The 13,642-nt window shown below is 39.4% G+C and overlaps 1 protein-coding gene across 1 annotated transcript; it reads left to right on the top strand.

The window, feature by feature from the left end:
- The first annotated feature begins 312 nt into the window (after positions 1 to 312).
- LOC127543086 (elongin-A-like) lies at positions 313 to 8,940 on the top strand. The gene is made up of 2 exons (XM_051969104.1): positions 313 to 3,499; positions 4,728 to 8,940. Exon 2 carries the CDS (start codon positions 4,806 to 4,808, stop codon positions 7,131 to 7,133), a length of 2,328 nt encoding a protein of 775 aa, XP_051825064.1. The 5' UTR covers positions 313 to 3,499; positions 4,728 to 4,805; the 3' UTR covers positions 7,134 to 8,940.
- Positions 8,941 to 13,642: the final 4,702 nt, after the last annotated feature.

The raw sequence follows: 13,642 nt of genomic DNA, 5'->3' as shown, positions 1-13,642 counted from the left end.
CTCAAATTAAAAGCACTCTTTAGTTTTATCTTAATATGCACAGATTGACAAAGATGACCAAATCTGGAATAGTTGATCTTTTCTATTATATTTTGCAGGGAGGGAACAGAGAAATAAGGTAACCCTCTGTTACCCTGTGAGGTCTCTGAAGGCAGAGACTGGGTTTAATTTCATCCATATCTCCTCAAGCTTCTAGCACACTCTCCTGGTCAAAACAAGCACTTTATCAATAATGTTAAAAGTTGAGTTTAGTCTGGCTATTGAGGTTCAGCCACAGCCATTCATAATGTCAGGGTGAGGGTGTCTTTGCATTGCAAGCAGATGATTCTGCTTGATTTCAAATGTTGCAGAACTAGCTAAGAACTCCTTCTGTCATATAGCTTTGGAGGACCCTTTGCCCCACTGGTTGACTCTGGGCCTGAGTTGACTCTCCCTATTAAAGTAGAGCTATTGACCTTCATGGTAAATGGGCATTGTGGTTCTGAATAATGCAGGGTTTCTTTGGAGGACACAGGAGGAAAGGAGGTGAATTGCTGTCTCAGAAGTTCAGAGACTTTCAAGGTCTTTAGTGATCAAGAGAAGATAGATGGGTTTTGTGTAGTTACTAACTAAAGGGCTCTAGTGAAAAAGTGTGAGAATGAAGTGGCAACCCTGGTAAATCCTCAGAAATTCTGGGTGTCTTTAAGGAAAATAAGGGGTCTTCTGGGCCCAAGCTGCACTGACCTCAATCTAGTTTATCTGAATGTCTTATGAGTAAAAGTGAATGAAAGAAGGCTGGGAAAAAAGAAAGGAATGGAGGGAAGATAGAAAGGAAAAATGACAGAAAGAAACAAAGAAGGAAGGGATGGAGGGATGGAGGAAGGAAGACAAGAGGGAAGAGAAAGAAAGAGAGAGGAAGGAAGGAATGGAGAAAGGAAGGAAGGAAGGGAGAAAGAAAAAAGGAAAGACAGAAGGAAAGAGAAAGAAGGAAAGACAGAGGGAGGGAGGCAGGAAGAAAGAAAGGAAGAATGCACTAAGAGCTTACTATATTCAGAGCACTTTGGTAAATGATGAGAATGCAAATAGTAAGGCAGTCCTAGCTTTATTTTTTTTTTATTTTAATTTTATTTTATTTAATAATAACTTTGTATTGACAGAATCCATGCCAGGGTAATTTTTTACAATATTATCCCTTGCACTTGCTTATGTTTTGTTTTTCCCCTCCCTCCCTCCACCCCCCCAAGATGGCAAGCAGTCCTATATATGTTAAATATGTTGCAGTATATCCTAGATACAATACATATTTGCAGAACCGAACAGTTCTCCTGTTGCACAGGGAGAATTGGATTCAGAAGGTAAAAATAACTCGGGAAGAAAATAAAAAATGCCAATAGTTCACATTCGTTTCCCAGTGTTCCTTCTTTGGGTGTAGCTGTTTCTGTCCATCATTTATCCATTGAAACTCAGTTAGGTCTCTTTGTCATAGAAATCCACTTCCATCAGAATACATCCTCATACAATATTGTTGTCGAAGTGTATAATGATCTCCTGGTTCTGCTCATCTCACTTAGCATCAGTCCATGTAGGTCTCTCCAGGCCTCTCTGTATTCATCCTGCTGGTCATTCCTTACAGAGCAATAATATTCCATAACATTCATATACCACAATTTACCCAGCCATTCTCCAATGGATGGGCATCCATTCATTTTCCAGTTTCTAGCCACTACAAACAGGGCTGCTACAAACATTTTGGCACATACAGGTCCCTTTCCCTTTTTTAGTATCTCTTTGGGATATAAGCCCAATAGAAACACTGCTGGATCAAAGGGTATGCACAGTTTGATAACTTTTTGGGTATAATTCCAGATTGCTCTCCAGAATGGTTGGATTCGTTCACAACTCCACCAACAATGCATCAGTGTCTCCGTTTTCCTGCATCCCCTCCAACATTCATCATTATTTTTTCCTGTCATCTTAGCCAATCTGACAGGTGTGTAGTGGTATCTCAGAGTTGTCTTAATTTGCATTTCTCTGATCAATAGTGATTTGGAACACTCTTTCATGTGAGTGGTAATAGTTTCAATTTCATCCTCTGAAAATTGTCTGTTCATATCCTTTGACCATTTATCAATTGGAGAATGGCTTGATTTTTTATAAATTTGAGTCAGTTCTCTATATATTTTGGAAATGAGGCCTTTATCAGAACCTTTAATTGTAAAGATGTTTTCCCAGTTTGTTGCTTCCCTACTAATCTTGTTTGCATTCATTCTGTTTGTACAAAGGCTTTTTAATTTGATATAATCAAAATTTTCTATTTTGTGATCAGTAATGGTCTCTAGTTCATCTTTGGTCACAAATTTCTTTCTCCTCCACAAGTCTGAGAGATAAACTATCCTATGTTCCTCTAATTTATTTATAATCTCGTTCTTTATGCCTAGGTCATGGACCCATTTTGATCTTATCTTGGTATATGGTGTTAAGTGTGGGTCCTTGCCTAATTTGGCAGCCCTAGCTTTAAAGGAGCTCACATTCTAATTGGATAAACAATAGCAATATAAGTCAGATGAAAAGGTTCAGTGGTCCTTTGTGTTCAATGGCAAAGCAGATGTTAATGCCTCTTCTTTAATGTTATTTCTACTGAAAAGTTATATTTTCTGAGGTTGACCCATTGGGCAGTGAAAAAGGCTTTGGGAGCAAGATCTCGCTTTTCTGAGTCTTCATTAGCTGGAGCTGGAGCCCTTGCAGGAACCATGACCAGGCTGTACCTCCACAGGGGTTCTTTCCAGGATAATGGTTATATGTATTCTGCTGCAAGCAATGCTATTCCTATAGCTCTTTGGTTCAGGGTCCTGGGTTGTCTCAGTCAGGGTTCGAAGGGAGATGGTAGTTAAAGTAACGATGGTCTGATTTGCTTGGCACGTGATGCCTCTCATAACCTCCTTGGGGGTGCCATGCTACTAAGACTAAGCTGGCTTGCCTGTCTCGTGAGTGGCAGTTGCTTGAAGCCACCTCTCTGGATAACGGTCATAAGGACTGGGCTAGAAGCAAGATGGGTGGCCATTTCCAAGGCTCCTCTGTTTAACTAGCTGTTTTCATGCTCTCCCCCTCATTATACTGTGAGCTGCTTGAATGCCGGTACTGGCATTTGCCTTTCTTTGTATCCCCAGTGCCCACAGTGTCTGACATATAATAGGCAGCTAATACTTGCTTATTGACCATCTAACGTGGTGGCAGTTGGTGGTGATGATGACAAGGAAGGTAAATCTCATCTCCAATCTGATTTCTCTTCTCAGCAACATGAAAAGAATGTTTAGTGGCTCGTATTTAAGTGTGATTTTTTAACAAATATTTTAATAACTTTCATGTAGAAGAGGCCTGTGTTCTAACTGTTTTGTTTGGCTCCATAGGGAGGAATCAGGAACAATGGAAGGAAGCTGCAAAGGGATAAATTCGGTTTAATGTTAGGAAATACTTCCTAACAATTAAAGCTGTTTCAAAGTGGAACGGGCTTTCTTGGAAGGTAAAGAGTTCCTCATCATTGTTCAAGTTCAAGCTCATGCTCATCAATCCCTTAAGAAAAAGTCACCTGAGAGATTCTGATTCTGGATGTTTTGGCTCCTGTGAATTGTTCTAACTGTTCAAGCAAATTGTCCACAATTAATTCAGAAAAGTGCTCAAACAGTTTCTTCCCTTTAACCCTCTGATCCCATCACAGGGCATTTCAGCTTAAATGTTTCTAATTAGTCCAGCCTCCTCATGATACAGTGAGAGGTTGGAGCAGGGAAAGGGATAACTTTCCAGAAGTCACACAGGCCATATTAAAACCCACATCCTCCATCCCTCCATTCCTTCCTTCTTTGTTTCTTTCTTTCACTTTTCCTTTCTTTCTTCCCTCCATTCCTTTCTTTTTTCCTTCCTTCCTTCTGCTCTCTTCATTCTATTCAGCCTTCTTTCATTCACTTTTACTCATAAGACATTCAGATAAACTAGATTGAGGTCAGTGCAGCTTGGGCCCAGAAGACCCCTTATTTTCCTTAAAGACGCCCAGAATTTCTGAGGATTTACCAGGGTTGCCACTTCATTCTCACACTTTTTCACTAGAGCCCTTTAGTTAGTAACTACCCAAAACCCAAGTCTCTTTTCACTGTACCACCCTGAGGAGGATAAACAGCACAGAAGTAAACTCATTGGTAACAGAGGGCATTTTTGCCAGCACTTACAGCATTTTTTAAAGGTAAAAATCACTGGAAATCAAGTGGACATAGGGGAATTGCTGAATAAACTAATATTTAAGGGTAATTAGGTATTATTGGGAGGTGAACATACTCATTGGTAGAGATTCAAACAAACATGGGATGATAGGCAAGACTTGGTGTGAATGAAATAAACAGAACTGGGAGATAGTAACGGTAGTAACATAAATTAACAAAATACTAAGTGGAAACTAAATTACACGATAATTTTTCTAACACTAACTAGTAACAACCACTTAGAACAGATAATGAAACATACATTCGGGAAGGGGGGGGGGCCCGCGAGGCCTTTCCAGTAAGGCCAAGGGTATTGAGGTACGTCATATATGACATCACTCACCGATTGTTTAGACGTAACTCAAAGGGAAGATTCCACGGCAGGGAGCAAGGGGTGGTCAAAAGGGAGGGGAGGTGTGTTTCTAGAAATGTCTGTGATGGAAAAGTAGAAATCAAAAATAAGTTAATATTGTTTCTTTTTTAATTGATCTTCCTAAGTTCTGTGCTGACGTGATCCAGTGAAGAGTCCAGGAAGGAGCCTTTTCTCCGCTTGCCTCCCTTCTGACCCCTCTCAAGATGGAGACGCCCACAACTACTTCAAGCCTTGGAGACCCGTCCACTTCGACACTAGCAACCATGGCTTCGGCCAGGGAGGCTGGGATGAGGGAAGCCGTGGAACAACTCCAGGCGGGACTGCTCTGGCTCCCGCATCCAGACAAGGTGTTGAAATATATGAAACGGCTTCATGATCTACCAATGACGGTGAATGTTCTGGCGGAGACCGGCATTGGCAAGCTCGTGAACAGTCTATGTAAATATGAAGAGGTGGGTGCCATGGCTCGAAATATAGTGGGGCGATGGAAAACTCTGGTCTCTGCTGAAGAAGACTTCGACTCCGACTCTGACCCGGACTTAGTTTGGGAGGAGCAGAGCTTCGAGAGGAGTCGCTCCAGGAAACGGCCCCATGCCATTTCCAAGGAAGACGACTTCCAGAAAATGCGGAAATCTTCATCCAGCCAGCCACCGAGCCCCAGTTTTGGGGAGAAAAAACACCCAAAGCTCTGGGAGGCAGAGAAAAGCCTCAGAGCCTCGTCTGCTAGTGAGACCCAAGAAGGGAGAAAAGAGTGTGATCAACGCTTACCGTCGGACCATCCAAGCAGCGGCCAAGTTCAGTCACAGCCTTCTGACAACTGTCAGCAGCTTCACACAGGCCATTTCAGCCTCCAGGCAGAGAAAGCTCAGAAATCGGGGAAAGGCTCAGACCCCCACATTCAAGACAAAGGAAAGCCCGTCCAAGAGAGTCAACTAGGAGAACCTTCCCAGGTTAAACCAAGGTCTCTTAATGACGGGAGGAGACACAAATCGGTAAATGAGAAAGAAAAATGTCTACTGGATTTTGAAAGACAAAAGAAAACGGTGACTTCGAGCAGAGAAAAAGTATCTGCTACATCCAAAGAAGTGGGCCCAAAGCCATCATCGTCAGGAACTGACACAAAAGAGAAACAGAGCAGCGCTCTGAGAGCAGATAAAGATAAAGAGAGCTGCAGTGTCAAAAAGTCTTTTCCTCCGAAGGAAACACATTTTGTAAAACACATTTCAAAAACAAAACACCTGGATACTCCAACATCCAAACCAGAAAAAAACCAAACACATAAGGACCCCTCCGATGTAGGGAAATCGTTAAAAGACAAGAAAGTGTCTCACAATGTACAGATCCAGGAGGGGAAATCCAAACCCCCCAAATCCGACAAAAGCACAGAGGGCAGCCTTCTCCAGTCTGTGTTGCCAGAACCATGTGATAAAGATGAGCAGCCCACCACATCTGATGGTTCTAATTCCAGCATTGCTGGGCAGACACAGCGGAACAGCAGTGTAAAAATTCCAAATGTTGTTCGTGAGGATGAAGGTCACAATGAAGACGATGATGGTGCCAAAACTGATGATAGTAAAAGCCCAGATTCAGTTCGAGATCTGTCCAAGTCGAATAATGGCAGACTGAATAAAGAACAGTCTGCAATGGTGTTGGCCAAACTGAGAAGTATCACCAGTCGTATTACACCACGCTCAGGAAATACCTCCGTGCCTACAGTACAAGAAAGTAGCCAACCTACAGATTCTGAAACATCTCTCCCCTCGAAACCGAAGAAGAAAAAAACTTCCTCCTACCATGAAGAAGAAGGAGTTGGATTTACAGGACGAAGAATGAATTCGAAGATGCAAGTGTACTCAGGACCCAAATGTGTTTACCAACCAAGATTAATATCTCTTCACCAGCAATGTATCAGGGTCCTCAATAACAATCTAGATTCCATCTTTGATATCGGAAACGTACCCTATACAGTGTTGGAACCCGTCCTGGAGAAATGTACACCTAAACAACTGCATCGAATCGAAGGATACAATCATTTATTAATTGGGGAGACCGATCAATTATGGAAAATTCATTGTAATCGAGATTTTAAAAAGGAAAGGCCAAAAGAATCTGAGTCCTGGAGAGAGTTGTACCTTCGACTTCAGGAAGCCCGAGAGCAGCGACTGCTGCTTTTAACGGAGAATATCCGATCAGCTCATGCCAATAAACCCAAAGGCCGCCAGACCATGATGGCCTTTGTCAATTCCGTAGCCAAACCACCTCGAGATATTAGAAAGAAGCAGGAAAAATTTGGCACTGGCAGAGCAGCTATTACCGAAACCAGTAAGACCAAGCCTGCCTTACATCCCCCAGCCAGCCGTTGTAACAGCAATGATGTACAAACATCTGCTGGCCCTAGTACTAGCAGCATTCATTCAACATCATCAGCTGGTAGCTCTGGTTCTTGTGATTCCAGAAAAACCCCAGGGAAAAAAATTGCCCCCATGATGGCCAAAACTATCAAGGCCTTCAAAAATAGATTCTCCCGCTAATAGGCCTTTCCATAAAGTGACAATAGGGGTGAAGTAGAATTTTCTGTGTTTTGGTGGGGAAGGGCATTTGTGAAATTAATAAAATAGCCTGTAATCTTTTGCTCCAAAGAGATCGTTATTGTCAAATGAGTTTCTTGAATTTGCCCATGGATTGATAGCTCTGAGTTTTTTATACATTAGTCCCCTATAAGTTACCTATAGCTTACATATGTAAATTATATAATACACATATCTAATCTATATCTCTCTTTATATATTACCCTGCCTTCTTAACTGACTAAGATTTTAACTACTCTGGGGAAACAAATGAAAGCTTGGACTGTAGGAAGATCTTAGTTTAATTCAGCCTTATTAGCAGACCTCTTTATAAGCTACAAAAACTGTTTTTATCTGAGAAATATTGCCCTAGTTTGTAAGATCAAGAAAACCTCATGGATAAGCTGGTTTTTAACAAAGCATTTGATAGCCTTTAATACTAAGCACATAGATGAAGTGTTATGAGTTAGATGATAATTAACTTGGGTGGATTCAAAAGTGGTTGATTGACTTGAATCCAAAGAGAAGTCATTAATATTTTGATGTTAGCTTAGAAGAGAGATCTCTTCGTGCCAAAAATCTCTGCTTAGTCCTGTCTTTTTAAACATTTTTTTATCATCTTAGATAAAAGCCATAGATTGTACCTCTATGCAATTTTCATTGAGCTGGGAAGGATGTAGAACATTATCCAATGGCAGAATCATGAGTTAGAGATTCCAACAAATTAGAGCATAGGGATGGATCTAATAAGGTGAAATCTATTAGGAAGGAATAGAAAATTTTCAATTATTTATAAAATTATTTTTAATAATTCAATATATATGTTACTATATTTATTAAGCATATTTATATGATGTTATCTTTATAAAATCATACATGTTTATTATAAGATAGATATCAAAACCTCCAAAAGCTCATACATGTTTATTATAAGATAGATATCAAAACCCCCCAAAGCTTGGACTGCATTAAAAGAAGTATTGATTCCACTGCCAACTGGTCACACCATATCTCAGTTATTGTGGTATCACAGTTTAAGGACACTAAGAAGTTAGTTCTCACAGGAGGCCAAAAAATGGTATAGAAACTAGCATGGAAATATCCATGATAATATAGAGGTAGTGGCTCCCAGCTCACAAAATACCTTCTAGTAGACGTTAGATAACCACTTATTGCAGAGGGAATTCTTGTGAAGTTTTGGGTTGAGAATAATGGCTCCCTTCCCCTCTGACATTCTATGATCATAAGAAACTAAAAGCCTAGAATATGACATACAGAAAAGAAAATTGATTTGCTGCTCCAAATGTCAAGTCTTACAGAGTCGCGCATATGATCTTCAGTGTCAAAGATGGATTTTCAGCACAAGGCAGCAATTTGCATCACTCCTGCTGAGAAACCTGAAAAATGACTTGTCCAAGAGCACGTAAGCTAGTTGAGTGTCAGAAGCATGTTTCACCCTCTCATCTCAACCACATTCCTTCCTCTGCAACATGCTGTTATTCCATCTCACGAAGTCTGTTAAGCAAAAAGTGATTTTCAAAGTATTATTTTGTTTTAGCTCAAAGAAGTCTTTCACTTTTCCTGACTACTCTCACAATAGGATCAAATAGAAAAATAAATTTTTGCTCTCTCAGGTGCCTTTGAAAGAAAAAATAAGTGTGGATCTTCAGAATCTCATCTGTCACTCACATTTCTTTTCCATTCACATAGAATCAAGCACTTTAATTTGTGATTTAATTTTTTTTTGAAATATGAAACCCATGTAATAAATTCATTGAAATTATTACTTTGGTCTCTAGTTTTGTTGTTCAACTCTGTATTTTTGCTTTTTCAAAGTGAAATTCATTATTATTGAGCCTAGATCTCTCCAAATATAAACTCATCCTTGAAAATAGGTAAAATTCTTAGAGATGGTCCCAGTGGTGAATGGAGAAAGCTTTTTAAGTCTTCATCTTTTCAGTTATTCAGTGTTTCAGGGGTTTTCCCATTTTGTCCAGGTGAAATCAACACCCTTCCTTTCCCCTCGAGACGTTAAGAAAGAACAAAGCTGACAGAGTAATTCCTTTATGACCATGGCATTTAGGCTGTTTTTCAGACTAACTGGAGAAATATCCATATTGACTCAGGTACATTACTTTTCACCCTGTTCTTTCGGTTCACTTCTCTCGGAGGGCATAATCAACCCCATACAAACACTTCAAAATAAGCAGAGAAAGTTGTTCTAAATTGTTTTGGAAGAAAAAAAAATTTAGTATCACTTTGGAATTACATAGTTATTGAAGGAAACAGACTCCTCCATAGGAATCATTATCCCCTAACCTGGATTTTGGCCTCGCCTAGCCTATCCTGCTGCTGTCTTCGACCCTCAGACATTCCCTAAAAGCAGTAGTAGTGCAGTGTCAAAGGATGCTTAGCTATCACTATAATGATTCTGTGACATAGTTGATTCAGTGAAAAAAATATCCAGCACATTGTTATCATATAACAAAATGAATGGACTGAAATGTATCCTTTCCTTTTACAAATGAGGTGTTGATGATACTATACAGAGGATTACTACTTATATGTTAGACTGGATGACCTGTGAGGGCCTTTGAAACTCAAGGTCTGATATTCATTCTAGACCAGAGGGTTTTTTTTAATTTACTATTTTATTTTCCACAGTTACATGTAAAACAAATGTTTTGAAAACTTTTGAGTTCCAGATTCTCTATCTTCCTCCCCCAACCCCACACTGAGAAGGCATATGTGAAGTTACGCAAAACATTTCCATAAGTGTCATCTTGCAAAAGAAAACAACATGGATCTCCCCTCTCCAACAAAACCTTCAAGAAAAATAAAGTTTAAAAAATATGCTTCTGATAATTGTGGAAGTACATATAGAAGAAGCGCACACGTTTAACCTATATTGGATTGCTGTCTAAGGGAGGGAGTGGGGGATAGGAAGGGAGAAAAAATTTAGAACACAAGATTTTGCATGGGTGAATGTTGAAAACTATTGCATATATTTTGAAAATAAAAAGCTTAAAAAAGAGAAATAAATATCATAATATAATAAGCAAATATGCCAGCTGTAACCTGAATGAATAATCTGCCTTTCATAAATGCATATGGCTATGTTTCACATCTATATAGAAGGTATTGAGATAAATAAAATTCAAATGTATTTAAATTTTTTTAAAAGTAAGCTTCAATCTGTATTCAGATGCAATCAGTTCTTTCTCTGGATAGCATTTTTCATAAGTTCTTCAGAGTAGTCTGGAATCATTGTTTTGCTGAGAATAGTAGTCATTCACAGCTGATCAGCCCACAACATTGTAGAGAGGAGATTATTAACTTTTGTTGTGTTATGGGACCCTTTTGGCAGTCTGGTGAAGCCTGTGAACGTCTCCTGGCTTCAACTCCAGGCTCTACTCTGATGATACTCTATGACTGGTGAAGGCTTGCCTAGAAATGCTATATTGAGTCCAAGCCATGCTGTTCACCTCCCTCCCTTCTCGCTCCCCATGCCATCTGCCTTCCTCTCTCCCCAGGTACCTTACCTTCCCCATCCCCCTCCTTTCTAGCTACCTTTGTTGTCTTCCCTCATTAGACTTTAAACTCAGTGAGAACAGGTACCATTTTGTTTTACAATCCCTGTCATTTAACACAAGGCATTGGCCCTTAGAGTATAGTAGCTACTTAATAAATGTTCTATGTCTGTATGGCTATGTATGTATGTATGTATTATCCATTTCTTCTTTCTTCTTTCTCTCTGATGGGCCCCTAGCCCTTGTCCCCAGAATTTCCTCTCCCAAAAATATAGATAAGGGGGAGATGATGGGTCAGAGTCTATAGGCTACTCAAAACTGCACATCTTGCTAAGGAATGAGGAGCAATAAACTCTTTAACTGTTGACAGGACCTTGCAAAAACCTCAACTTGTCCCCTTCCCTAAATAACAATACTTTGCTAAAAGACATCCTGGCTCTTTCCTTATCTGCACAACATAGGCTGCCTGTTGACTGAAGCCCAAAATTTCAGTATATAAAGCTCTCTCACCTTTTGCTAATTACCAGATTTTCTCAGAGCCCGATCTGGTACACTTTTTACATTAATAAAAGTTTTTTGTGACAATAATAGAATCTCTTTGACCACATAATTACATTACATCAAGCATGTGTTTAGGAACCCCCCCCCCACAGGGTAGGTACTTAACTACAAGCACTTAACTACAAGTACAAGCAAGTACTTAACTACAAGCACCCTACAATCTTAGCTTCAAGTACACCCTTTCAGAGTTCCACCCTACAAGCAATCTGTGCCTGGTCCTGTGCTGTTTTACATTTTTTATCAATGAGTTGGATAACTATATAAAGAGAACAATTATCAAGCCTACAGATGATCTAAAGCTAGGAGCTATATCTAAAATGTTAAATTATAATTAACCTCTAAACTATTTCAACAGAATAGAAGAACATTGAACTGAATCTAGTATGATGAAATGCAGCAGGGACAAATGTCTTGTTCTTGGATTCAAGAAAGCAATATCACAAATATAAAATCTCAAAGGAAGTCATTGTTACTTAGAAGTTTACCTGAGTAAGATCTGGAGGTTTAGTGAACTGAAAAGTTTTGGTTTTTTTTAATAATTTTTTAAAATTGTGTTTTAGGTTATACATGTACATTCAATTTTTTAAAACATATTTCCTTATAAGACATGTTGGGAGAGAAAAATCAGAATAGGAGAAAACCATGAGAAAGGAAAAAAAGAAGAAAGAAAAAAGAAGAATGTGCATTGATGCACATTCAGTCTCTATAGATCTCTCTCTGGACACAGATGGCATTTTCCATCCAAAGTTTATTGGAATCGCCTTGGATCCCTGAATTTCGGAGAAGAACCAAGCTGATCATCACACAATCTCGTTGTTGCTGTATACAATGTTAAAAATGGTTTTCTGTGAGAGAATAGAACAACTTGGTAAACATTGCAAATATATTTTCCTGTGTTTAGAGCTCATTTACCATTACTTTAAAAAATTTTATTCAGGAACATATTCCAGATAATTCTGATGATCTCTCAACCAATAGAGCAGGCTACAGATAGGTAATACCTATCTGGCATTTTGAGGATCATAATTCATAATTCCCTCTTATTACATAGTTTGAGGGTTGTTCGGGTTTTTTTGGCAAATAAAATCCTCAAGGCTTTTAGTGACCAACTTTAGTTTAAATCCACCAACAATGTGTCTCCTGGCTCCAACTTTTAACATTGTGGGCTACTTCCTCCTAGGTAGCCTTTTATCCCTCCACTTCTGTGACTCTTCTTAATATCCCTCTTACCTCTTTGTTTACTCTCTGTCTCATTGCAGGTTCTTCATTCTCTTCAGATGGGAGTGGCCCCCAAAGTACTGTTCTTCCCTTCTTCAATCACTCTTTCCCTTGGCTATCTCATCCATTCCCATTATTTCAGTTATATGTTCTCTTTCTCCACACCCAAATTCTTCTCATGTATCTAGTATTATGCTTCTTTGATTGGATGGAGATCTCAGTGCCTCATTTGCCAGCTGTCTGAATTTGGACTCTTAGCCTTCCAATAAATACAATGTGCCCCTTCTGCTAGAGTCTTTGATTCTTTTGCCAGTATCATTATTTGTCTAATCATCCAGGTTATCTCATCTTTTACCCTTCCCTCTTCTTTACCCCATACATCTAATAAAATCCTGAGGTTTATTCTCCCCTCCTTTCAACTCTTATTATACTACCCTGATTTAGCCCTTCATACATAAAATATTTTATTAGTCTGCTAATTGATCCTTCTACCTCGAATTAATATCCCCTCTCCGGCCTTCACACCCCTGTCCTCCTAGTGTGAATATTCAAGAAGCTCTTCAATTCTTCTCCTATTAAACTTTCAGTCAATCCTCATTACCTTGCAAATAAAGCATTATGCCCAAGTCTTGACATTTAAGGCCCTGCAAGCTTATTGTTGACTCCTTTCCTTCCTAAACTGTTACAGTTTGATTAAAAGGCATTACCTTCTATTCTCCTCCTTTCCTCTTCATGAGTTTGACCAGACTATTCTCTATGCATTGAATGGATCTCACCCACACTGCTATCCTCATCTCTGACTATTAAGGCCCCTCCATTCCTTCAAGGCTCACTTCCTTTGCAAAGCCTTCCTGGACTTCTTTGCTCCATGCCTTCCCATCTTAGAAGAGTGATTGATCTCTACCCAATATCTCCTATATATATATTTTTTGCTTAGCCCTGTTCCTTGTATCATAGTTATGAACAAGTTCCCAAATTAGATCGCAGTGCCCTTGAGAGTAGGGCTTTCATTATCCATACCCTGTTATCCCCAGAGTACTGAGCATAGTGACCTTCACTCAGTAGGTGCTAAGCAAATATTTAATTAATGAGTGCCTGAAAAAAAATCTAACACCTGTGGGAGGAGGCATTGTGGAGGCTAAGTTTGTAGAGATAATATTTCTT

The sequence above is a fragment of the Antechinus flavipes genome, chromosome X (assembly GCF_016432865.1).
Source record: "Antechinus flavipes isolate AdamAnt ecotype Samford, QLD, Australia chromosome X, AdamAnt_v2, whole genome shotgun sequence".
Taxonomy (NCBI): Eukaryota; Metazoa; Chordata; class Mammalia; order Dasyuromorphia; family Dasyuridae; genus Antechinus; species Antechinus flavipes.
The sequence above is the reverse complement of the archived record's forward strand: the minus strand, read 5'-3'. Positions and strand labels throughout refer to the sequence as shown.